The sequence below is a fragment of the Pinus tabuliformis genome, chromosome 5_2 (assembly GCF_031772625.1).
Source record: "Pinus tabuliformis cultivar Carrire ecotype Pingquan chromosome 5_2, CPIR1, whole genome shotgun sequence".
NCBI lineage: Eukaryota > Viridiplantae > Streptophyta > Pinopsida > Pinales > Pinaceae > Pinus > Pinus tabuliformis.
Window position 1 is genome coordinate 491,569,268 of NC_142306.1, and position 25,206 is coordinate 491,594,473.

General features: G+C 34.0%; 1 protein-coding gene across 3 annotated transcripts in view; it reads right to left on the reverse strand.

Annotated features, from left to right (window-relative positions):
* LOC149159847 (uncharacterized) overlaps positions 1-24,907 on the reverse strand; it is a 224,937-nt gene extending 200,030 nt beyond the window's left edge. Inside the window, exons 1-3 of one of the 3 annotated variants that reach the window (XM_089436586.1) lie at positions 24,795-24,907; positions 24,346-24,643; positions 23,523-23,791 (exon numbers count right to left, since the gene is read on the reverse strand). In XM_089436586.1, coding sequence (XP_089292712.1) covers positions 23,523-23,791; positions 24,346-24,579 — 503 coding nt within the window. In that variant the 5' untranslated portion in view covers positions 24,580-24,643; positions 24,795-24,907. Of the gene's footprint in view, positions 1-23,522; positions 23,792-24,345; positions 24,766-24,794 lie in introns of those variants that run through there. The other 2 variants (XM_089436587.1, XM_089436585.1) reach the window with 2 other exon arrangements.
* Positions 24,908-25,206: the final 299 nt, after the last annotated feature.

Below are 25,206 nucleotides of genomic sequence, written 5' to 3' on the forward strand. Positions count from 1 at the left end.
TTAATACATTTTTATAACGTTTGTCATTAAAGTTAAATACGAATATTACTTTATTATTTTGGTTGGTTAAGTAAAATGTTAACCAAATTTGATTTAAAAATAATAAAACTGGGGACTATAATAAAAAGTAACATGTAACATATATTAAAAGATCTAGGGATAATAACAATTAGTAATGTTATGGATTTTAATAATATTAAATATTATTATTATTATTACTGTAGTATTATTCTTATTATTAAAGTTTGGTTAACTTATTAATATAAATTTTTATTAGTTAAGCTATCTAAAGGGAACTTAAACTTACTATTAAATTAAAATCATTATCTTATCATAGCTAACATCCTCTTTTTAACTAAAATAATTTGACTAGTCAAATCTAGCCGTTTCATGGTAGATTATAGCCATTTGTCCAGTCTAGTCTAATATAGCCATTTTCCAGTCAAATCTAGCCATTGGAAGTTCTGCTATCCCTATTTAACATGTAACCATGATCTGATTTTTCAACTTTTCCTGATGATGAACCACACTAGTTGGTTTGAAACACGTCGACAAAATTCTTCTGATGTGATTTTTCCGAAAATATTTCTATCATACAGATTAGAGACTTCTTGGAAAGCCTATTTTCGCCACTGCAGTTTGAGTTCTATTTTGATGGTGAATGCCTTCTTTCCTTTTGTTGCATTCTTCTTCTCTTTTGTGGCCTATATGATTACCTAATGGCCTTGGAGTTCTCTGTTTTGATTATGTCTCTCTTAGGCAATGACATTTTGGGTTTTAACACAATTTGTTCCTTTCTTCCTTCTTGTAGCGACATTTTTCCTTCCTGTAGCAGTCATTCCTCCTCTTTCAAGGTCTTATAATTGTATGGGAGATGAGAAATGATGTAGAGGGTTTGGAGGATGATGCTAGGGCTCAAAGGGAGTAGTGTAGGTTTGTGAAAATGGAGAGGATGTGCTCAATGTGTTTTTTCAAGAATTTTTCAAGGTGAGACAGGGTGTAGGGTTTGTTCTTGAAAAATATTATTTCTTTATTATGAAATGGGATGGATGAATGATGGATAGATAGTGGATATGAATTGGATGGAGGGCTTGGAGTGTTGTGGTGACTTGGCCTTTGCAGAAATTTCTTATTTTCACTGCTGTCCCCATTCCTCAAAATCATCACCCTTCCCAATTTGGCTTTTCCACATTTCATGAGTGAAGGACTGAGCTGCAATTAACTAGTTGAAGGCGTCTGAGACTGTCGACCCATTCTTAGCTTATAAAACCTCATCTCTCAAGCATTGAAAACAAATTTCTAACTATAATATGCTCAAAAGAAGAGGTGAAGAATATTGCATACTTGTACCTATCTGTTGTTGGAGGGGCATGCATGTTGCTGCTGAGTTGATGATCGATCCATGGTCCTCTGAAGGTGATAATTTCCTTTGTTTTCTTCTGCAAATATCTCCATATCTTGGTGATTCTAAACTTTTGTCTTCCAGTTACCATGAGCAAGCTATCTTAGTCATATCCGACTTTCTTGGAGTGTTAGGCTTGGTCATGGGTGATTTTCACCCTCCCTATACCTTATTCCACCATTAGGCACCTTTCCCACACTTTATTTCACCTTTTGTACCTTCCTATAGCTTTCAGCCTGTTTCCTGTAGTAAACTAGGACTCTTATAGTACTACAAGAAACCTTGTAGCAACCTTGTTTTGTCCATATCTCCCAAATGGTAGAATGGATTGACCTGAAATTTTCTTAGCATGTTTCCATCATCCTTATTCACCTTCCCATAAAAAAAGTTTGGCCAATGAATGCATGAATCGCGAGAAAAAAATAAAAATGGTTGAAGTTGATAGAGGTCGATTTCTTGGAAACTGTGCTCTAGAATTTTCTGAAATTGATTGGGCATGTTACCATCATCCATATGCATCTCCCCATGAAACAACGTTTTAAACGGATGCACAAATATCGAGAAAACAAAAAAAATGGTTGTAGATGATGGAGGCCGATTTTTCGAAAACGGTGCACTCGAATTTGCTGAAATCGCTTTACCATGTTACCATCATCCATATGCATCTCAACTGAAACATATTGGCAAATGGATGCATGTTTTCAAGATATGACAAAAATAAATTTCTGCTCTACGTATTTCTGTTTCCTATAGTAAAATAGAACATTCCTATAGTATTTTAGGACAACAAGGAAACTAAATGGGAAAAGCTTGGGAACGATGGGTGGATGCTAGAAATAGATGAGAGTGATGGATTGGCATGGCCTTGGTCCTCTTGGAGCATTTTAGCAAAGGAGGAAAAATTCAAAGTTTGACTTCCTTTGACTAATTTTTATTTTGGTGCCAACTTGTTTTTGTTGCTTGCAGATGTTGGAAAACACTTGCATTCATCAGAGAGATAGATGGAGCAAATATTTTTTATTTTTTTCCTCTTTTTTTCTAGGCCTACTCGTCGCCTCCATGAGGTTTTCAACTAGTAGATCTGCCTAGGCGTCGCAAAAGAGGTTTTCACCTAGGATCTTTTTTTTTTCTCTTTTTTCCAACCCATTGACCGCCTCATGGAGGTTTTAAATAAGTAAGTCAATATTAGGAACCTCAAAGGAGGTTTTCACTTGAGATTTTTTTTTCTCTCATTTTTCATTTTTATTTTATTTTTTCTACCCTACTCTAATTGAAAAACAAAATCACTTTCAAGTATAAGAATTCTTCTAATGGATCCATGTGCACATCAAGATGACAGAAAAACTAATGTGTAGACTTGAAATGTATGCTTTGACATGTACCTGAATTTCAGAGATCAAATACTTTCACTTTGATGATATCAAGCATATTTGAACAAGAGAGTGTTGCTACAACTTAATGATTGTGTGGAACCATATTCCAATATAGTTGTGATGCCCCTAGTACACTTGCTTAGTTGGATCATCTTGGATGTATTCTTCTACTATGACCTTCAAATCTTCCTCTTTTTGTTGATTGTTCTCTTGAACACATGGCGGATTTGATGGTAACCATGGTGGAACTTTCTCAATCTCTAATTTTGATGTATTCTCTTCATCAAATGCATCTCATGATCCTTTGGTATTCTCATTTGAATCTTCTTCTTCTAGATGTGGTCCTTTAATGATATCAAGATAATCTCTTTTTTCTAATATTATTCTGAGCTGAGATGAATACCATTGAGATCAAGAGGATATATTTGGAAGTGTTGTACCTCAGCATTGTAAGTGGGCTGAGCTACTTCATTGTGTGGGTTTGGAAATGGTGGTACAGGTAGTTGAGTGGGAGTGGAGATTTGAGATGGATGTGGTTGGGGTTGTGGTGGAGGTGGATGGTATGGATAACATGGATATGGGTATAGAGGATATTGACGAAAATATTAAGGATATTGTGGATTGCTCACATAAGTTCCTTTTTGGGTTTGAGATGGCCAAAGTTGCCATGGAAATGGTGTGTTCCAATTACTTTGAGATGGATGCGCATAAGCTTGAAATTGTGAATTAGGATCTTGCATCATATCAGGTTGAATAGGCTGCCATGGTCCTCTTGGAGCTACATAACATAGTTGCATTGGCAATTGACTTGCTCCATTGTCCTCTTGGTAAACTTCCTTCAACCTTGGTAATGAGGGGCAATATTTACTAGTATGTGATTCTACATGGACAACACAAATATCATCATCTTCTTTTTCCTCATCTTGCATTCTTAACATTTGTACTTGTTTGCTTAGATTGCTAAGAATTTTTGTTTTAAAGTCATCAAACCAATTTCCAAGTTTAGATTGACTTACTGATCTTAATGCTGATTTACTTACTCTTGCCCTTCCTCTTGATATGTGTTTGCATGTTTCAACAATTTCTTCAAATGATAATTGGTATACATTACCTCTACTCATGAGATCAAGGAGATCAATCCACTCATCCCTAATTGTTCTAAGTAAGAGGGTTTTTAGTGTGTTAGATCCTAAATGATGTAATTTTTCCCTTTTAACATTATACATGAACTTATCTATTAGATCTTCAAGGCTCTCATCTTCTTTTTGATTCATTCTAAAGATTTCTTCTTTAAGATCATGATCTTTATATTTTTCTATAAATATTTTCTTCATATCATTCTATGATCTTATTGAATTAGTCCCTAAACTCATGAACCATTTAAGAGCTCTATCCTTCAATGTTGCCAGAAACAATCTCACTTTTTTAGTGTTTAATAAGTAACCATAAGATCTACAAACAATTTCAAATTAAAAGAGAAAGGTTTCCGTACCATTTGACCTTAGACCATGAAATTTTGGAAGAAAAGATGGAGGGATGTTCTTCATGTGTACACTACCATCAGTATCTTGAATGAGAAATCCAAGAGGATATTCTTCATTGACATCATCTCCATCCATTTCTTCTACATTATTTGCCATCCCTTCATCTTCTACCTGCAAAAGTGGATGGTGATGTGGCTCTTACTACACCACGTGATCAAATGGGGGAGTGGGTTGGTATTGGACAATTTTTTTGTTTTTTATGATTGAATGAAAACAATAATCAAATGCACTTTTCTATTTTTGAAATGAAATATTCCTAATGCAATTCTTTTTTTCGTTTTGCAAAAAGTAAAAAGAAATGAATCAACTAAAGGAAGAAAACAATGCATACTTTGACACCTCCTTGGCAACGACGCAACACGTTATGAGCCTCAGTGTTGCAACAAGAATGTTGCAAATCCCAAGGCTACCAAATTTAATTATCAACCCATGATTCGTGCAAAATTAAGAGATATCGGCACTATATGTGCAGCAAACAATATGTCCTTCCTTTATTGTCATGATGTAATGGAGTGCATGTACTGAAGTCAAATCCTAAACTAATTGTAGAAAATGAAATGCTCGAAATGGAAACCTTAACCTAATGAAAGAAAGAAAATACAAGGAAAGAAAATTATTCTAATTGCATAAAGTAAAGATTATGAATTAAATGTAAACCATCACATTTTAAAGAGTTTAGACCCATTAACAGAGTTCACTGGATGTGGCAATCAAGAAAAGCATCATTATATTATCCAATCTATAAATCTATCCATTAGCTGAAATGTTTTGCATGGGTAAAGAGGCAAGTCCTAAGTGGTATTTAGTCTTCCATAATCATTTATTTAGATCCTAGGGGTCTTAATTCAACCCTAAGGGACAACAACCAAGTTTCTTGAGTGAAGCTGGGTAAGTATATTCATGTTGGAAGGCTACTACAGGGTTTCATGTAGTTCCAACTATAGGGTTTCCTGTAGTTTACTACAGGAAACAACAAATTTTCTATAAGGAGTTATAATTCACCGAATGACCAACCAAATCAAATCCAAATTCGATGGAACAATTTTTTTTTATTGACTAGGATATCTTAGGTCTTCATTCCAAGTGGAATCACTCAAAAAGACCTCTGTTAACCCATGTTAAAAAATGGTAGAAAATTACTAGTCTAAAATTTAGAAATTCGAGAACTAGTGAGTTAGTAAATCTATCAAATTCCTAACCTAATAAAGTGCAAATGAAATGGGGTAATTTTTGTTATTAACTAGAATGTCTTTTTGATATAATTCAAGTGGAATAAACTCGATTGAAGCTCGTTAGAATGCTCTAAAAAAGGGCATAAATTTACTGTTATTTTCCACAAAGGACTTCCAGAAATCTAGATTTGGGAATAAACAAACTAATCCAAGTAACTCAATGATTACTATGACCTTCCAAAGTTGTTCCAATGATGAAATGATGCTTGTTATCCTTCAAAATAACTTACTTCAACCATTTAACCCAATACTACAACAAGAAATTATTAATATTAAATGCAGAAATAGAAAAAAGACAAGAACAAGAGATGCATGTGAATAAGAAGTGAAAGGAAGAAAATAAAATGATACAAAAGGGCTCGAAGGCTCATGGGATGGCCAAGCCCAAGGAAACTCAAAGTCCTATGAAGGATTGCAAGATCTAGAAGCTGAACATGTCACCAATCTTCATTATTTCCATCAATACAATTACATCCATGTAAGAAATGACAGTGGAGCTACAAAAATACGAGTTCTCTCCACAATAAGACTAAGAAAAATCAACCCCTAGAGGAAAATTCAACTTGGTACTTATACAAAATTATTAGGAATCATTCCCCATGAAAGGAGGAAGCTTTACCCACCAAAATCCCTTGATTAGTGGATATGGTTCACAATACTAGGAATCTGCATTAAATGACAGGGAACACATTCCTAGATTTTCTCAATCATTGGAGCTCCACAATTTGTGCCATAATTCTAGAATATCTTGTTGATTTATTATTTAATATTGGTCCTCTTGTAGTAGGGAGTGGGTCCCTAGAATATCTCCTCCTCCAAATCTCCATAATCTACCCATCATTATCACAATATTCCACAAAAATAAATAATATTAGGCACAAATATGCAATTATCCATAAACCTTCATAATGAACATATTAAAGTTAAAAACACATTATATAATGCAAAAAGAGAGGTTTAATGTGTTGAAGGATGGTCATATGGGCCTTAATTTATGTCTAATTTAGAGACCCATCACATATTCCACACCATGATGGGGCCATGTTGTAGAGAGTTGAGTTTCTTGATTCCTAAAGGTTGATGATCTTAGGAAAAACCTACAACCACATTGTTATTAGGAAATACTCAAGCACGTAGAGAATGAGTGATCTTGTGATCTAGTATAACTCATCGACAAGGGATATTATACATAAAGGGGGTACAAGGCCACTTGTCAGTGGGATGATGTGGGTTGGTAAATTCATCGGAATGTTCAGTATCAAAAACCCAAAACTTGACTTAGCCTAAGGGTGGCATGTCTAGGAGTGGCCTAGAAAATTCCCCTTGGCTTGATTCAAGATTTATTTTTCCAATCTATTCTAATTCCTCGTCAAGAATAATAGAGGCATAAAAAGGAAAAGTTTCTCTAGGATTAAAAAGTTGATCCATGACTTCCAAGATGGCTCGCTAAGATGAATACTTGACATTGAGGGAGTCATGTGGAATACAAAAAGTGACATCCTGTGTGAGAAACGATTCCTGGTTAGGTTTGATATTAGGATGTGGTTTCTAACCAACATCAAGAGGCACTAAGGGAACTAATGGAGATGAAATATATTTTGCTAAAGGTAGCATATGATCACCATATTAATCAACCTACAAAGGAAAAGGAACCACCCAAGGGTCAGGAGATTGATGGGATCCACTAGCGATGGAAAAGATCATATGCATAGAAGTGATAGAGGTAGATGGTTATTAGGTGGGGGCATAGGGAAAAGAACAATAAGTGATGGGATTTTAATAAGTACCATATTGATTCTCTAATACACTAGAAGGTTAACTCCAACAAATTACATAATAGTGCCTATAGCAGTAAATAGTACACAATAGTCAAGTTGATCGACCATGAAAAATATTTCCTCGATGAGGAAAGAGAAGCACATGAAACATTGACAACATGAAAATAGTCATGGCATAAAACCATCTAAGACCAAGTAGAAAGTTATAATCCTATGGGGCTTTGAAAAATTCAACATCTACAGTAATGGTTTTTCTACCTAGCTTGATGGAAAATGAAGGAATAATGCCTTAAGGAATAACGGTATGTCCATCAAAGGCTTGAAGCATTGTACTTGACTTGACAATTATTTGAGAACCACGAGATTTCCAGCATGACACAACTATAACATAGGAGGAATACCCTTCATCCACAAGCATTTGGTGTACATCTCGATTGAAGACACACATCATGATATGGAAGGAAACCTGATGGGAGAGTCTAAAATGAGGGGCATCAATGTCAAATGTAATTAAAGTTGAATCTAAGGGATAAAAACCTTTAATAATAGTCAACAAGGCTTTGCATTGCATAAGATAACTCTATAAAACCTATAGACCAAACATGGAACTTGGTACTTGGGCTAAATCCTCAATGATATTATAGTTCTAGGAAACTCATGCATTAGGATTTTGTGTTGACATTTGGAGAGCACCCTTAGGTGGTGAACAACTAGCTCCAAAGGTTTATCTAGCATGAGAGGTTAATTGGGCATAGTGGGGGTGACCAGGTCCTTAGAGGGAGAACTTGAATTTGGAATATCATAATATTTGGCTCTCATGGACAAGTTAATATACTCACATCACACAATAATATGTGTATGGCCTCTAGGAAAATTATGTTGTCCTCCATTTCCCATTAGTGAAGGTGGAGGAGCTTGTGTAACCATTTATTGTTATGGCTAGCCAGGGAATGGATGGGTCAACATGGTTGACTACTATGTGGCTATTGGCAGTGTGAGGAAATGATGAATCTCATCCATATGTGTACACTCATGAGTTAAGTGATCTCCTTGAAAAATATTATAAATGAATTTGACCTGGCCATGTTTCTCATTCATGCCCCCGCCTTGATTGGGTTGGTTTTGTTTGGTATATTGAGTAGGTTTAGAAGTATTTTTCTACTCTTTTCTTCTTCTTGTCTCTAGGTTTCAAAGGATTCTTAGGCTATGTGGAATGCACTATATGAACCTTGGAATTTGTCTCAAAAGATGATGTTTGTTGAGAACTTGATGTAGTTGCTAAGGCTTGTGAAGTGACTATCAATTTCCCCAAATGAGAAGCTAAGTGGAATTATAAGAGATGGAACCAATCACACTATTATAATGCAATCCTAGTTTAGGTTATAGTTGATGAGATAAAGGTTAAGGAGCATTAGGGATGATATCATACACAGTTTCTCATTAAGAATAAATCATATCAAGATGTTGGGCATGTAAAATGTCCTATTCCTTATTATTTGCCTCATCCATGGTGACATCTTTGGCTATAGGTGTAAGCAAGGATCAAGTGAACCAATTTTTAATCAATTTTTTAGGAAGATTAGTACTAAGTAACCTCTTTCATTGCTTCCACTCATTTATATGATAAGAAATATGAGTAGAGGTGTCTTGTTTGAACGTTGACAGGAGGTTATTTACTAAGCTATTACCTCATAAGTAATTGGAAATGGTTTAAGAAGGTTCATGCCAAGGAAGCATAGTCACTATAGGATTCTCTATAAAGTTCGATGTACCATTGGCCACATATATAATCATCCATTGGAGACTTTGAAGAACAAAAAATATGGTAAGTGGTAATATGTATGGATGGGTTTTTTCCTAACTTCCCTTCAAATTTAAGAATATCATATCGTAATTTGGTGGGCATATGTGGCCACCTAGGATCATGGAATATGGGGTCATTGGTAAGTTTGTCCAAGTTTGGAAAATCAAATCATGTTAGAAATGGAAGTTAATGTTGGTTGAATGGATTAGTTAGTAGATATGGGACTGCTAATGGACCTTGTGATCCCCAATAAAAAATTTAATGGAGGAAGAGGGTTTAAAAATAGGATATGTCGACCCATGGAATTGGATCCTTAGACCAATAGGTGTGGTGAAATTATTTTGGTCCCTCGGGGGAATGCCCCTAACGATAAAAGAAATCCCAAAAGCATGATTACAAATGGGATTGTACCCGACACTGTACGGAGGACCTCCCGATGTAAAAGCACTGCCATAAGCATAAGAAGTTGTTGTCATAGTGGTATAGTGGGGTTGAAGCCCCAAGGTAAGCCAATCCCTCCAAAGGAAATAATAACTACAGAGAAGGTCATTCCTCCTAACATAGAACTACCCCATGTATGATATGTTTCTCCAAAAACATTATTTACCCCATACTAATTAGGGATAAACATAGATCCCCCACCTCTACATGTTTCCCAAAGAAGATAAACCCATATTAGGCATCAAAATTGTCAAAATCACTGAGCTATATGGAAACCACTTGGATTCCATTGGTTGGATTAGGTTTTTCCCCATTCCAAACACAAAGGTGGATGAAGGTATGGGTACATACAAACTTGAAAAACTTGTTGGGGTTGCCAAAGAAACTGGTGGAATGCCCCATGAAGAGGATATCAATGTTTCGAGTGTCAGAGCAATGGGCCCTATCACATTGATCAATGGTAACATGCACATAAAAAATGACAATCCTAACATAGACGGAGATAAGGGACCCATTTCCCCAATAGTAGAGGAATTACTCTCACCAAACTTTAGATGAGAGAAAAAGGAGAAAGGTTCAGAAGTAAAGGCACTTAGTTGTACAAGTACAAGGTCAAAAAGGTTGGTTAAAGGTGGATTGATGTGCAATTTCGGACTCTCCTCTATAACCTCAATAGAAACCAAGTCTTCCTCCCCAAAAACATGGTTATAAACCCCAACTTGGTTTGATCTAAGTCTTTCGATGTCATAACTATCCTACATTTTCTAGATTGTGGACCCTCTTCTATAGGAGAAAGGTTTAAAAGTATTCAAGAACATCGGATAGTTTGGTTATCCATGGTGAATATAATCTTTTTTTTTAATCAATTAATTTGAGGCTCCACCATGGCCAACTAGACTCATACTAAACAACATAGACTATAAAAATCCCTAAGAGATACAACAAGAAAATCATCGTAAAGGTACCTCTTGAAATCCAAGAATCTTAAGCCAATGAAACCCATAATTACCTTGGAATAACAAAGGAATAGAGAAGCAATTACCTTGAAATTCATATATCCACCTTAATCAGTGATAGTGAACTTGATGGGGTTGAGCGTCGGGCCTCCAAGAGCACTGATATGATGATTCACGTCCACCTTAGGTACCATGGGAACTTCCCACCCATGGTCATCTATGTAAGAGTCCTAGAATATATACCACCAAGGTTACCATTTCATAGTCAAATGGTTGAGGGGACATGTGTGATCAAAACCATACATGTAGGCAGGGTATCTAAGCCTAAAAACTCCAAAGATATTGCTCAAATTGAGTCGTATGCCTCTTAAGGAGATCACCCTATAACAAACACAATTCAAGGACACCAATAGCCTAAGAGTGGGGATGACCTATAGATTCCCGATGTAAATACATTCTTAAATCCTTTGCAAAAGGAGATTTCCTAGTGATGTCGCTATGATAATGGATTTACACTCTTAGTATTTTAAGTTTCAGTTTAATAGCCCTAAAGAATCTTCTCTCCAAACCCTACTCCAAGGCTCTACAACCCTAAGATATTTTTGGTTTTCTATAACCAAAAAGTCTATTTAATTTTATTAAGGCTTTATTTTCTGGTTTTTGTTTACTCAGGGGTAATGGAGTGTAACTGATATGGTGTGAAATGGATCAACACCAATCACAATGCAAACTATATGAAGTGCAAAATTTTCACATTCAATTTTGATGAAAACTAATTAAGGAAGGGTAGAGAGTATATTTTCTTTTTCCTAGTGACAAACAAATTCATATTCACTCTGAAATTCACTATATCCAAAAATGAATATGACCAACAAAACAACTCAAAAATAAAAAAATAAACTCTTAAACAAAGTTAAAGCAATTGCACCAACAAGCACTCAAAAGCTCAAAACTAAGGATTTGTAAAAGAAATCATGAACAATGGTCCATCTCATGTTATATAACTAATAAGTTTAAATACAAAGTAAGTTTTATATTTTCAACTCAATGCAAACTGCAAGAAAGAGGTTACTTACAATGGCCTACAAGGAAAACAAACCAAACATTAGACAAGGAAACAAGACTAGAGAGACTAAAACAAATAAACTTTCTTCACAATCCATCCACACAAGTATATCATAAATAAATATTGTGGCACTCAAATCTAGTTTATAATGTCACAAAAATGATTAAAATATATATCACCCAATTAAGCAACCAACGCAAAACATATCACACAAACTAGAACAAGGTACAAGATGTAATCAAATCTCTTGAAGGGGATTATATGTGAATTAGATTTGATTTAGTTTTGACCCCCCAACAATAGAAAATTATAGATCTAATTTTTCAAATTATATCTCAACAAAAAATATAACAAATTTTGCAAGAAATAAAAAAATAAAATAGAGCAAAAATCTTCAAAGGCTATTAGTTAATGAATACATATTATAAATATATCATATTGTATTTCAAAATAAATCTATGAAAATTCTTGATCTAATGGTTTTGTTTTTATGTAAGACAAAGGTATTGATGAAAATATATGGAAAAAATAATTTCACATGGTCGTCATGAAAAATCAGAAAACAAGTTGGCTTTCAATAAGCCATATCTTCCTCATCTGGACACCATTTTAGATGATTTTTTATTTTTTATTTTTATTTTTATTTTGGCTAAAATTCTGAGAAGAACTCAAATATGTAGTTGTTTCACTAAAATTTTGTACATAAAATCATATAATTCGATTTGAAACCCACAACTTGGTTTTTCCTCATTATTTTTTAAAATTTTAAAATAGATTTAAGATCTAATTAAATGAAAACAAACTCGTCCTATAAGAGGCCTAGACAAGGTAAAAAATAATAGAGGAAAAATCAGCAATAGGCATAAATCAAAATCCCAAAACCAAGGAAAGAGAAATCAAAACACTAGGAATTTACTCCCCAATGGAGTCGCTAATTCTGTTACCTCAAGAAATCCTCAAGAGGCAAGGAGTTGTTTCTCCATGGATATTTCCCTTAGATCCATCAGATAGAGTGTAAATGTTCAAATCCAATCCAAAATAACTTATGCTACTACCATCCACATACATAAAAGATAAAAGTGAGGTAGAAGTGCATACCTTAGCCCTCACAGATTGATGTATATTTTTAAAATCCTTGGTTGTTGAAGATATTGCACCTACCTAGAGATCCTACTCCAATTGCTAGACCTAATCTCCTACATAATGATGAACATACAAACACAATGCTTTCCTCCATGGAAGGTAGATTAGCTTATAAATTCAACTTAATTCATAAACATGATCAAATTATCCATATTAGAAACAATACATTAGAAGGGAAAGAACTTTTCATTCATATTAATCAAAAGTATAATACATGATATACCTTTAGATGGTGAGGCCTCCTTTTTGATCCTCAGTATCTTCCTCTCATTGACTTATTATGGACTAGGATAATCTCATGTGCAAGGAAAGGATGGTATAATTCTACCAACATAATTGAGCAATACTTTCTCCTTATCTCCCCCCTTAAGATGGTCTTATCATATAGGAATTTTTCTGAACTCAGGAGGATGTATTTGGACACCTAGGGCCATTAGATGTTGGGCTTAATGGAATGTAATTGGGCAGATACAACTCATGGATAGAATTGATGGCATGTGAATCGAGCAATTACAAGTCGTGCACAAGTTTCGTGCTCAATTATGAGCTTTTTCCAACTCACAAAGAACCTTATTCTTAATTATGAAATAACTCTCATTTCATAATATGAAATTGTGACAAAATAATTATGAATTATGTAATTTAATCCCTATAACATCGAATAAATTCCTTCTGAGACCCATATTAGTAAAAACAAGAGTGAAAGGGGATGCATTCTAGCCAACAACTAAGGTTAGTTGAACTAGGGTCTCTCTGACTATAATGAACTGGAAAATAAGGTTATAATATATGGTGTGTTTATATGCTTCACATTTTAAAGGAAATTCAAGGGTACATTGTTCAATTATTTTTTCAACCTAGGTTTTGTGTGACATGTGAGGCACTCTATGCAGTATACACAAGAAGTAGGTTCCTCACTTGCACTAAATGACCTCAGTTACTAAGAAGGTAAAACCTATGGGGACATAGGTTCTGGATGAGGGATAATCCTAGTGTTTTCCCACAACTCATCTAAATTGTCCCCCCACATACCCACATTATTTTTTTTGGTGTTTGGCTTTGTGTCACTGGATAGGCCAAATCTAGGAAATTCCACAACACGCCAATTCCACAAAAACTCTTGTTATAGTTTTGGTAACAACTTGATTATGTGGAAATTGGCCACAAGTGTCATCACGTTGAAGGAATTTTTTTGAAAATAAAACCTTGTACTATCAACTACCAACATTCATAAATTGAAAACCACACACCACTATGACAAATCACTATGATAAATAACTATGTTGAATTTCCTTGTTGAAAAACTATGATAAACCATACCTTGGAATTGGAACACATGCATAAAAAGTACTAGAATGGAATAGAGCTATTTATATCTTATTGCTAATGAGCTAACATACCCAAAGCAAAAGGAAATGATTGGTAAGCACAAATCCTTACCTTGATTGGGTCCTTCCTCAAGGTCAACTTGTGTTATGATCTTACAAAACTACCATCACATGCTCAAATACAATTTGAAACCATACACAATAAATAATTTTAATCAAAACAAAGAGTGACAACAATCTTACAATGAACACTAAACAATTTATATTAAACTTGCAAATTGTTTATTGGTGCATCAAAACTTACACATATATAAGGAAACAAGAGGGGTCATCACATAGAAACTTAGCGAGTTCTCCTCCTATTTGAACCAAGCTGATTAAAAGATAAGACAATATATTTAATATTGATTTATAGTAGAGGGCAAGAGAACATCGCTTCCATTCTAGTTACCATGGGAGGCAATTCTCCTCATGGGAAGCATTAACCATATGTTGACTGTATGAGCTCTATGGCATTTCCACTGGCATTGCATGTCAAGACATAAGGAAAACCTTTGGTTGGTATTTTTTCCAAATGTATGCACCTCCCATGTAACTATTCTGAGATTTTGATGCTTGTTTGGGGATACTCACAAAGTAATAATATTACATGTGCAGTCTATGTAAAAACATACTTGTTAATGCTTGACTGTTGTAGACAAAATTCGTAGATCTATTTTTCAAGTTGGCTTTGTTGGTCCTTTAAAAGTGGCACCTATATAACCCACGCAACTCTAGATGAACTATCATGGCATGGTGGGGGTGGAAGGGTTCCATTGTTCCAACATTAGAGGATCCTTGTGTCAAAATGAAAAAATGAACACATATTCAATTATTGTTCACATGTCTTTACACATGTAACTTGATATCCTTGGGTTTTAATAATTGCATTAACTTAAGATCATTTTCAACCAAATTCAATTTAGTTATCACACTTATGTATACCTACACCTTGATAAAGACGCCTTAGTTCCAATCCAAACAATAAAGTGAAAGAGATGTAACAAATATTTATACCTTGAACTATGAGATCAAAAAATACATATTTTATGGGTTCAATATCAAGGAGGAGGTATGAAATGGAAGAAAAAAGGGATAACTTGGTGGAAAAAATAATGTCAATTTTGTAGCTCATCAATGATGCTAGGAGGTAGATGTTTCATGAGTTTGTTGGAGTTTCCTAACGACTTTTGGATGGTGATGTTGCATTATTTTTGTCACTAGGAAGAAGTGTTCTACAAGGTCCTATTGTGTTGGACATGTGGTGGGACATAATTGATGATTGAATGGGTTAGCATTTCAATTATCCTCTTCTCTTTTGATGTTTATGTGGTTGGAGGATGTATTATGGTAGTGCACTTTTTCCTTGGTGGGATTTCCTTAGTTTATATGATTTAATTTTGTATCAATTGTTGGATATAACTTAGGTGGAATGTGTGTGGTGACATTAATACCCTCGTCGATGTACATTTTCATAAGCTAGAGTTGGAGTGTGGGGCATTAGATACATTTTTTGCGGTCAAGCCTTTTCTAAGGTTTGATGATGTCATGATCCTTTGGTGGTGCACCCTAGGTTCAAACCTAGGTGGATCTTCTATTTGTCATTATGTTGTTATCAGGTTGGATTTTGTTAGGGGATAACATGTTTACATGGTACAATTATTAATGGAACACACCCCCACTCATTGGAACAATTCTTCATGTTGATTTAATTAGTTGGTGGCTATTGCGAGTTTGGAATATGGTTTTGTTTCAACAATAAGTTTTGTGCACACATGTTTAGGTTGTTTTAACCATTTAGTGGTTAATTTAAGCCATTTTATTACCCCGGAGGTTAATTGATTGAGCACCCTACCTAACTTGGTTGTTTTTCACACTTGGAGGGATTTAGTTGGAGGTTACCTAGGTTCTTGGATGGAGTGCTCATCTCTCGGGCATAGTTTCCAATGTTTATATGATTATTTTATTATTAGAATGATTGGAAATTTTTTATAGGGAACACTTTCTCATGTGCATATGATTTGGTTTTTTCATTTGAGATATTGAGAAATAACATATGCTTTTGGCATGAGCATTAAGGGATTCTAACCACTTATGGAACTCCTTTCTAGGGAACACTTCACAAGGATATATTTTATGATTTTATGGGTGTTTGAGGTAGTTAAATGGATTAATTTTCTAGGGTGCACTTGTGGAGATGGTTAACTTACTATTTTTTTGTTTGATTGCCTCCTTTCTTGTGAAGTGCTCCATCTATTTGGCATATTGCACATTCATCCATGGAGTTGGTTGCCTTGGGATTCACACATTGAGTGGATTGGTAATATGCATATTGTGTACCAGTTTCTATTTTTGGAGATTGATTATGGAGTATTCTCTTAGGAGGATTGTTTTCTTGTTTTATCTCTTGTGCACATTAGAGGGTGCACTTTGTTATCTTTCGAAGTGGACCCTTGAGAAAATCCTCCTAGGTTGAACATTATTAAATTATATTTCTCATGCATCTATTCTTTGAAGGTGAATCCTTGTGGACCTATTGCATGATGATGTAGTTTTCATGCCTATTTTTATTTGTATGCCCTATCATGAAAAGGGAAATTTATCCTCAAGAGTGTCATGTACACATATTTTTGTTCAACGAAACAGTTATGGGACTACCCATTAGAACATATTTATACAACTTTTTTCACAATTTTCACCAAGTAGAGCATGTCTCTAGAGATTTGAACCCGCCACAGCCATAGGCACAATATGTGCCTCTACTGATTGAGCTCAACTCCTTTGACAAGTGTCATGTCCACATATTGTGACACGGCCAACCAGGGATTGAAGATGGATCCAACTACATTTTTATATTATTTCCTTAACCTGTAATGGAGTTAGTTAATAGATAAAAATTCATTATTGTATGATCAAAAGGACTCTTGATAAAAAATATATGTATCTCCATTCTAAGGGTTTCTGGAAATTTTGGGATTGAAGAACTCGCCCCTTGGACTTCCTTTGTACAAAATGTACTTAGAGTTTGTTGGAGGATTGAAGGTATAATATCATTTTTATTTTCAGGCTTTAATTGTGCATTTAATTTTAGATGTGGATATTTTATAGTAGGAGACCCTTGTAGCATGCTACATTCCTTGTAATGAACTAAATGTCCTTGCAGAGGATAAAACATATATCCAAAAATTATGTCATATGTGGACCCAATATGAGATTGAGAGACTACAAGTATTAATATTAGTAATTAAATGCATGTGTTTATGCATCTTCGTATTATTTGATAATTATATTAATATTTTGGCTCTTATTTGTATGTAGGGGTTGGGTGTCCTTTTTAGCTAAGCCTTCATAAGGGAGGGGACTCATTTAAAGATATCTAACAAATGTTCCACTGAGGAGAGGTGGAGGATAATTTTATCACTTACTAGCAATTCCATCCATACATACTAGGGTTGGATCTAGGTGTACCCTCACTATTAGGATTGCACAATATCATGAGGCTACACAAATCACCAATGCAGAATAAAGAGGAGTGGCACACTAAGAACATAGAATCCTTACTCACTAATAAACCATGAGACACCCATAGAAAGTTACCAAGGTTAGCATTGGGTGCACCCTTGCTCCTAGTGATATTGTTGCACATCCCATGCGAATGTGTACAATAAACTTAGAGTTGTGTTTATTCTCACATGTAGTATTATTATTATTTGGATTTTAAAATGCAGTTACTAAGTATATCATCTGAAAATAACACTCACTGTAGCAAAATTCTAAACTACTTCTCATTTAAAACTTAGTATAGTTAAAAGTGCATTAGTTTTACATTTTAAATAGAAAATGGAATTTAGTTGTGTTCAATAAGTAGGTTTACTTGAAAAAGGTGGAAAAATAGGTGAGTAATATGCAATTTATATAATTAATAAAATTAATAATGATGCATGAAGCACATGTGATATATTGCATTATGACTATATAAATAAAGTAATAGAGAGTACATAAGAAGGGACACACAAATTTTGGATTAACAAGTTTATGGAAATGGATTTCACGGAGATTTGAGGAGAATGATTTTGGCTGTGTGAAGCCCTCGTCATGTGCTTTTTCAACCAAAATCATCTATCTACAACTTTTCTATGAGAGACATAGGCTATTTATAGAAAATTTCATCTTTTGGTGAGTTTTCATGGCTCAGAGACCATGGGAAGAAGAGTATGGTGGAAATTCAACCATCTTAGTTTGTGTTAAAAATATGGGAGCTTGGAGTAGGAACATAAGAATGAGAAATGATTTGTCAGTTTTGTTATGATTTTGAAAAATATAGACAACTTGTTATGTGTAAAGTAGTGTTCTATGTATGAAGGTATTGATATAACAATAGATAAAAAAAAATCTCATAGATTGTTTGTAAAAATATCTAAATAAAAAGGTATATATTTAGTTGCACTCTTCAAAAATTTGCAATATATATGAGAATGGCTATTATGGAAGGCTTATGGTTTGTAAACATTATGAGTAAACACAATGCTTATAGTTGTCATTTACATCAAAATTCTCATGAAATAAATAGTTAATGGATTGAAACCTTCGATTACTATGTTTTTTTGCATTACTAATTAGTGAAGGATGTATTATGCCATTTTGTGGGCATGCCAATGAATGGAAAAATGATTTTCCTCTACTCAGCTATTCACCGCATGTTGATGGTATTTTTGATAATTTTTAATTAATCAAAGCAAATGGGATGTTTCTAATTCAAGTAATGACTAGATATTACCAACCTTTGTGTTTTACAAATGAAACCTTTATGGTTTAGTATAAGGAGTTTGTGTTTTATGAGATGATATCTTTGCAATTTTTTAATGGTTACTTTCACCATTGCGGATGGTATGTGCATGGAAAATCCTAGATAGAAGTATGGGGTGTTTTATTATATTGTTGTGAACCATTCTTGGTGCATGAAGCTTTCAACCAACTTGTGGCCGAGGTTCCATAGTGCTTTGTAAACAACGAGAACCTTATGGACAATTTTGGCCATAGTATGTGTTTAAATTACCCACCCTTTGCACCCTCCATGTTTAAATTACCAATTTTAGTATATGCGTTCACATATAAATCAAGCATTGAATTTTTTATTAACTATAATATTTGATGTTAAGATACATCTATGTTTTTCCAAAGAAAAATGCATGAAATCTATTTAAATTTGAAGGGAAATAGCACTACTTAGATATATGCTACACTTACAATTACATAAGTATTGTACACTTTCTATCCCTTTAAAAGTAATCGTCATTATTTCCCTTTTTCTCCTCCTTGTTTCTAACCTAATGTCACTATATTGAAGAAGGGTCCACAATGACTAATGATAATTCATAAGGTGGGAGATAAGGATTCGTAGAGGGAACTCATTCCTTATCAAAATTAGTGGAGTAAGTTTCATGAAGTCTCTTCATTGTCTCCATAAGGGCAACATGTACAACTACCACCCTCAAGGATAAATGAATGACATTTATGTATTCTTCTATATATTTTGAGGAAGAATAGGATTCCTCATTAAAAAATTATGAACAAATAATGTTCTCCTTCTCTAAATTAATGATTTGCTAATTTGTAGCAGTTTGTACATTATCACCCTTCAGATCAATTGCTCACATTCATGCCACATTTTTTTATCTAGATTTGTGTACTCTATTTCCTTCAAAGAAAGCATTTGCTTGAGGATAAGAAACATGGAGATGTTTTTTTTTTTATTGGAAGGCTTGACACCATAAAGTTCTATTCTCATAATTTAGAAATTGAACCTAGCTAAAATTGTCCTATTGTAAGAGCATTTTGTCTTGGAGACCCTAGCATAATTTCAATCCCAACACCTATTCTAACACATGTGTACAGACCCAATTAAACCCTTTCTAGATTTGTTTTTATGTAACTACCCAAAGTATTGTTGATATTTAAGAAATTCAAAATGCCAAAAATGAAAGTGTAGATTTGGGAATCAAACACAAGCAAGTATATTTGTTATAGAAATAGTTCTAGAATAAAGATAGGGAAACCATAGGGTAACAAAAAGACCCCCTCAACCCCAATACTAGGGCCCTCTTTCAACACTTTTAATAATCAACATGATTGTAAAACTAAAAAATAAAGAAATACTTGGGGCATAGATAAATCTCACAATCCTTTGTCTATGTCTAATAAATCCATTATCACAAATTTGAAGTAGAAGGCCATAAACTAGTGACTTTGCATATTAACATAGAGGATTTGTAAAATAAAAGTGAAATCTTTGACATTTGGCTTGGGGACCTTGAACTTTGTCATTGCTTCAAAGTTCTACACAATATACACATTGGACAAATGAGTTTTTGGAAAAACAGAGTTGGAAGGTTTGTTTTTTATTGTATTCTTGAAGGAAATATACTATGAAATTGAACACATTCCATGTCCCAATTCTCCTCTACATAATTATAATACCAAAATGATGTTTGAGACTTTGTAGATGTTACAATTGAACATCGAATATTGGTCCTCAAGTTGTTTACCTTAAAAAATAAGGTGTTGCTAGTACAAAAAAATATTATAAAATATCCAATTTTTTTCTTTATATCCACAAAATAATTTGTGGAATTCACACACAAGAATGAGGTTCTCTCAAAATGTAATTATTTCATCAAATGCTTAACAAACAAACACTTCTTCAGATACTTAGAATGCAAGTATTTCATGAAACACTTAGTCTGCACCCTTTGGAACACAACTACATAGATCAACTATTACTCCATTTTGAACATAACAATCATCAATAAGACCTAAAGTATATTTCATAATGATCTTGGAACATCATAACATATGGAAAACTCTAGGATGGTGCTTGTCAAGGAAAAAGACCTATGTTAGCACGTATAAGTGTGTGGGAACTTGTGTGAAATCAAGCACTTTGTATACAAAGAGAATTGCATTTGAGTAAAAAATCTTGCTCTAGCAATCCTCCACTACTCTATGAAGGTTTACCTTTGTCTCTAGTTCTTTAACTAGCCAACTATTTACAAGAGGGTTTGCATAAAGCATGTACAACATCTTATTTTGAAGATGTTCACATGTGTCACCATGGAAGGGTTGAATTTGTATAATAAATCACCATTTTGGTTAATGAAAAATCATTTTTGAAAGTTATTTATAATATAAACAATCTCTACATCTAGTTTTCAACCGTGGGTGGTCTTACATGTATAATATAATCTCCTTGTTGTTTGCCACTCCTACGAATTTCGCCAAAGAACTACGGTATGACTAACGTTGGCTTAAGTGAAGAAGAAAGGTTTTCATGTAGCCTTTTACATGTCAACACGTATACCATGACTTCTTTTGCAATTGAACTCCGCCAAACAGTTAGTATAAAAACTAAAATCCTAATTCGTATCATTTATGTAAAAATTAAACAAACAAGTATGACAATTTTAGGCTGGAAACTTCTTGAATCAATGTGAAACAACACTTTTTATTTTTGTAGTGGTAAGGGTCCTTTCTAAAGAATAAAAGAGAAGTCTAATGGTGATATTACATAACTCGATTAAATATAATAATTAAATAAAACTAATTGAAAAAATATATAAATTTTTATACATATACATACATACAAGTTTCTAATTATCATTTATATACATACATACAAGTTTCTAACTATCATTTATAATTGTGGTTAGTAATCTCAAGGAATTAGACTAAATTTAAAATTGTAACCTATTATTTTTCTATCAACAAACATGATTTAATAATAGCCTGAATGTTTCTACATTTAGTAACATATTGTTGATGAGAGCTTGTGGAGTCCTGCGTGAATTGTTTGAAGAGTGCATTTAGTAACATTTAGTAACATTTCGGGTGAACACTTCACCCAACTTCAAGGGCAAGAAGAAAACTAATGATAGGAAGAGTGCAGGACCATAATATATAGAGATTGAAGGAATTAGTCACTTTAACGTTTATCGCTAATGGCTAATTCCCTCAATCTCTATATATTATGCTCATGCACTCTTCGTATCATTAGTTTGCTTCCTACTCCTGAATCTCTATATATTATGGTCGTGCACTCTTCCTATCATCAGTTTGCTTCCTGCCCCTGAAGATGGGTGAAGTGTTCACCCTAAATGTTGGGCTCTTCAAAGTGTTCACCCCAAATGTTGGGCTCTTCAAAGTGTTCACCCCAAATGTTGGGCTCTTCAAACAATTCACACACGACTCCAAAAACTATCATTAACAAACATGATTCAATTAATTAAAGTTACAATCCTAAACAAAAAAATGAAATATAATATATAAAAACAAACCTAAACAAAAATATAATAATACATAATTATTTTAAAATTTTGTAAAATTACACCAAATTGGTGTATGAAATCTCCTTTTTTTATAGGACAAGGGACCCCCACACAATAATTTTACTAGTGTTAAAGTCTATGAAGACATGCATACTAAACATGATTCAATTGATTAAAGTTACAATCCTAAACAAAAAAATGAAATATAATATATAAAAACAAACCTAAACAAAAATATAATAATATATAATTATTGTAAAATTACACCAAATTGATGTATGAAATCTCCTTCTTTATGGGACAAGGGACCCACCACACAATAATTTGACTAGTGTTAAATTCTATGAAGACATACACACTTAACATGATTCAATTAATTAAAGTTACAACCCTAAACAAAAAAAAATGAAATATAATATATAAAAGCAAACCTAAACAAAAACATAATAATATATAATTATTGTAAAATTACACCAAATTGATGCATGAAATCTCCTTTTTTATGGGACAAAGGACCCACCACATAAATTGGTGTATGGATTCTCCTTCTTTATGGGACAAGGGACCCACCACACAATAATTTAACTAGTGTTAAAGTCGATGAAGACATACATACTAAACATGATCCAATTAATTAAAGTTACAACCCTAAACAAAAAAATGAAATATAATATATAAAAACAAACCTAAACAAAAATATAACAATATATAATTATTGTAAAATTTTGTAAAATTACACCAAATTGATGTATGAAATCTCCTTTTTTATGGGACAAATGACCATCACATAATAATTTTACTGTTAAAGTCTATGAAGACATACATACTCTAAATCCTTCCAATTCTCTATGACCTTTTAGGAGAAAACACATGCTTGAACTGTTAGAACCACTCAAATTGTATCAATTCTTAAAAAGCCACCAATATTATTATTAATATCATCTTTTCACTTATCTATAACTACTATTTTAAAGGATAAGGTTGATTAGTGAGTTTATCCATTCTTCCATTATTTAATTGCTCTAATTAATAAACAAGGTAGCACTCAGAGCCATTAATTTCTGCTGGACGGAGGGTGAGCGGTGGAAGACATACCTTCCGAGAACAGACCCGGCCGCTGTTTGCAAGAGATACTTGCCCTTGGGAATCTGGAGGTCGTGAAACATCCCATAAATAGTCCACGGATTGATCACAAATTGGGCAGCCACGGCATCCGGGATCGTGTCAGGGACGGGCACCACATCCTCCTCCGCTACTTCCACGTAGTCCTGCCACGCCCCTTCTCCTCTACCGCAGTAATACTTCCAGAAAACCAGCGGTATCACTCGCTCCCCAACTCTGCAGGATGTCACCCCTTCGCCAATCTGTGGGCATAGCAATTATTTTATAGATTAGTTTGTTTTGTGTTAATTGTTGTTGGCTTAAGAAATTGGCAACAAACTTCCCAAATTATAAGAACAAATTGGCTACAATCTTAACACAAATTATATAAGAGTGATAAAGAACATATCGAATATTGAATGCAATCTTATGGCAAATTAGAAAGAGGATAACAATTATTTTTCTAAATATTATTAGAAAAATCATTATGGGTAAATTGAATTAAGATAGGAATTAAGATGGAAAAAAAAGGATCATCTTGCCCAATCATTTAAAAAAAATAACAAAATTATACATAATAAACAAATTAATTATTTTATCTATAAGATTTATTCTATTCACAAATTATAAAAAAGATAATCATTTTGTCTCATCACCAACTCCCTACTTTTCTGCTTCTGAAATTTTGGTATTTGAAATCGATTTGCAAAAATCTTACCCATAATATTAAATAAAAATAAAAATATAACAATCATTCTTCACCACTATTTTAAAAATTACTCAACTTCCCTACCTACCTAATAAACAAATTACTCACCTCATCCACAACGCCTACTCCTTCTGAACCGTGCACTGCGCCCTTGTCTTCGAAGCGCCCAAGAAAGCTGTTGCGTATGTAGAGGAGATCGACGGGATTCACTGCGCTGGCAATCATCCGCACCACCACGTTGTGGGGCGACGGCCGTGGCTTCTCCTTTCTCACAAGAGACACCGACTCAGCGGGATTCGATCCCGGGAACACCGTCTGAACTATTGCTCTGCCCGTCGCCATTGCAAAGGTGCTTTTTCAGCGTTTTCGTACCAGAGTCTTCTTTGTCATGTAATGTCTGAACTTCCTGCAGGGCAAGGTTGATATAGGTGTCATGTCACGAAGGAATGTGAAACACTAAGTCAGCTATAATATTGAATGGTAGATTTGTTCTTTTCTGTCACTTTCTGAACCAGGAGAAAAAATCAGGGATAAACATACATATCTGGTACACAAACCATTTTCGATACATGCCCATTGAATGGTAGATCTGTCCCTTTCTGCATTGTGGACTGAACATAATCTGGACACGCAGCAATTTCAATGCAGATCAACTTTATGTGAACCAAAGTGGCCAAACTAAAATCGGATAACAATTCTTATCAGTGAGGATGTCAAAACGGTGTAATATCATTTTCAATGCAGTTCAACTTTATATCGATAAGGATGTCAGACTAAAATATGCTATAATATCATTTTCAATGAAAGATCAACTTTATATCAAACAAGATTCCAAATTAAAATGGTTTGATATTTTCTTTTTATGGTTGGTTGTGTTATATTCTTTCCTGTACCACAGATGTGTACCACAGATGTGCAGTAGGGTTATAGGGTGTTTGAGGGGGTGATTACGGGGTTCGGGGTAGCTCC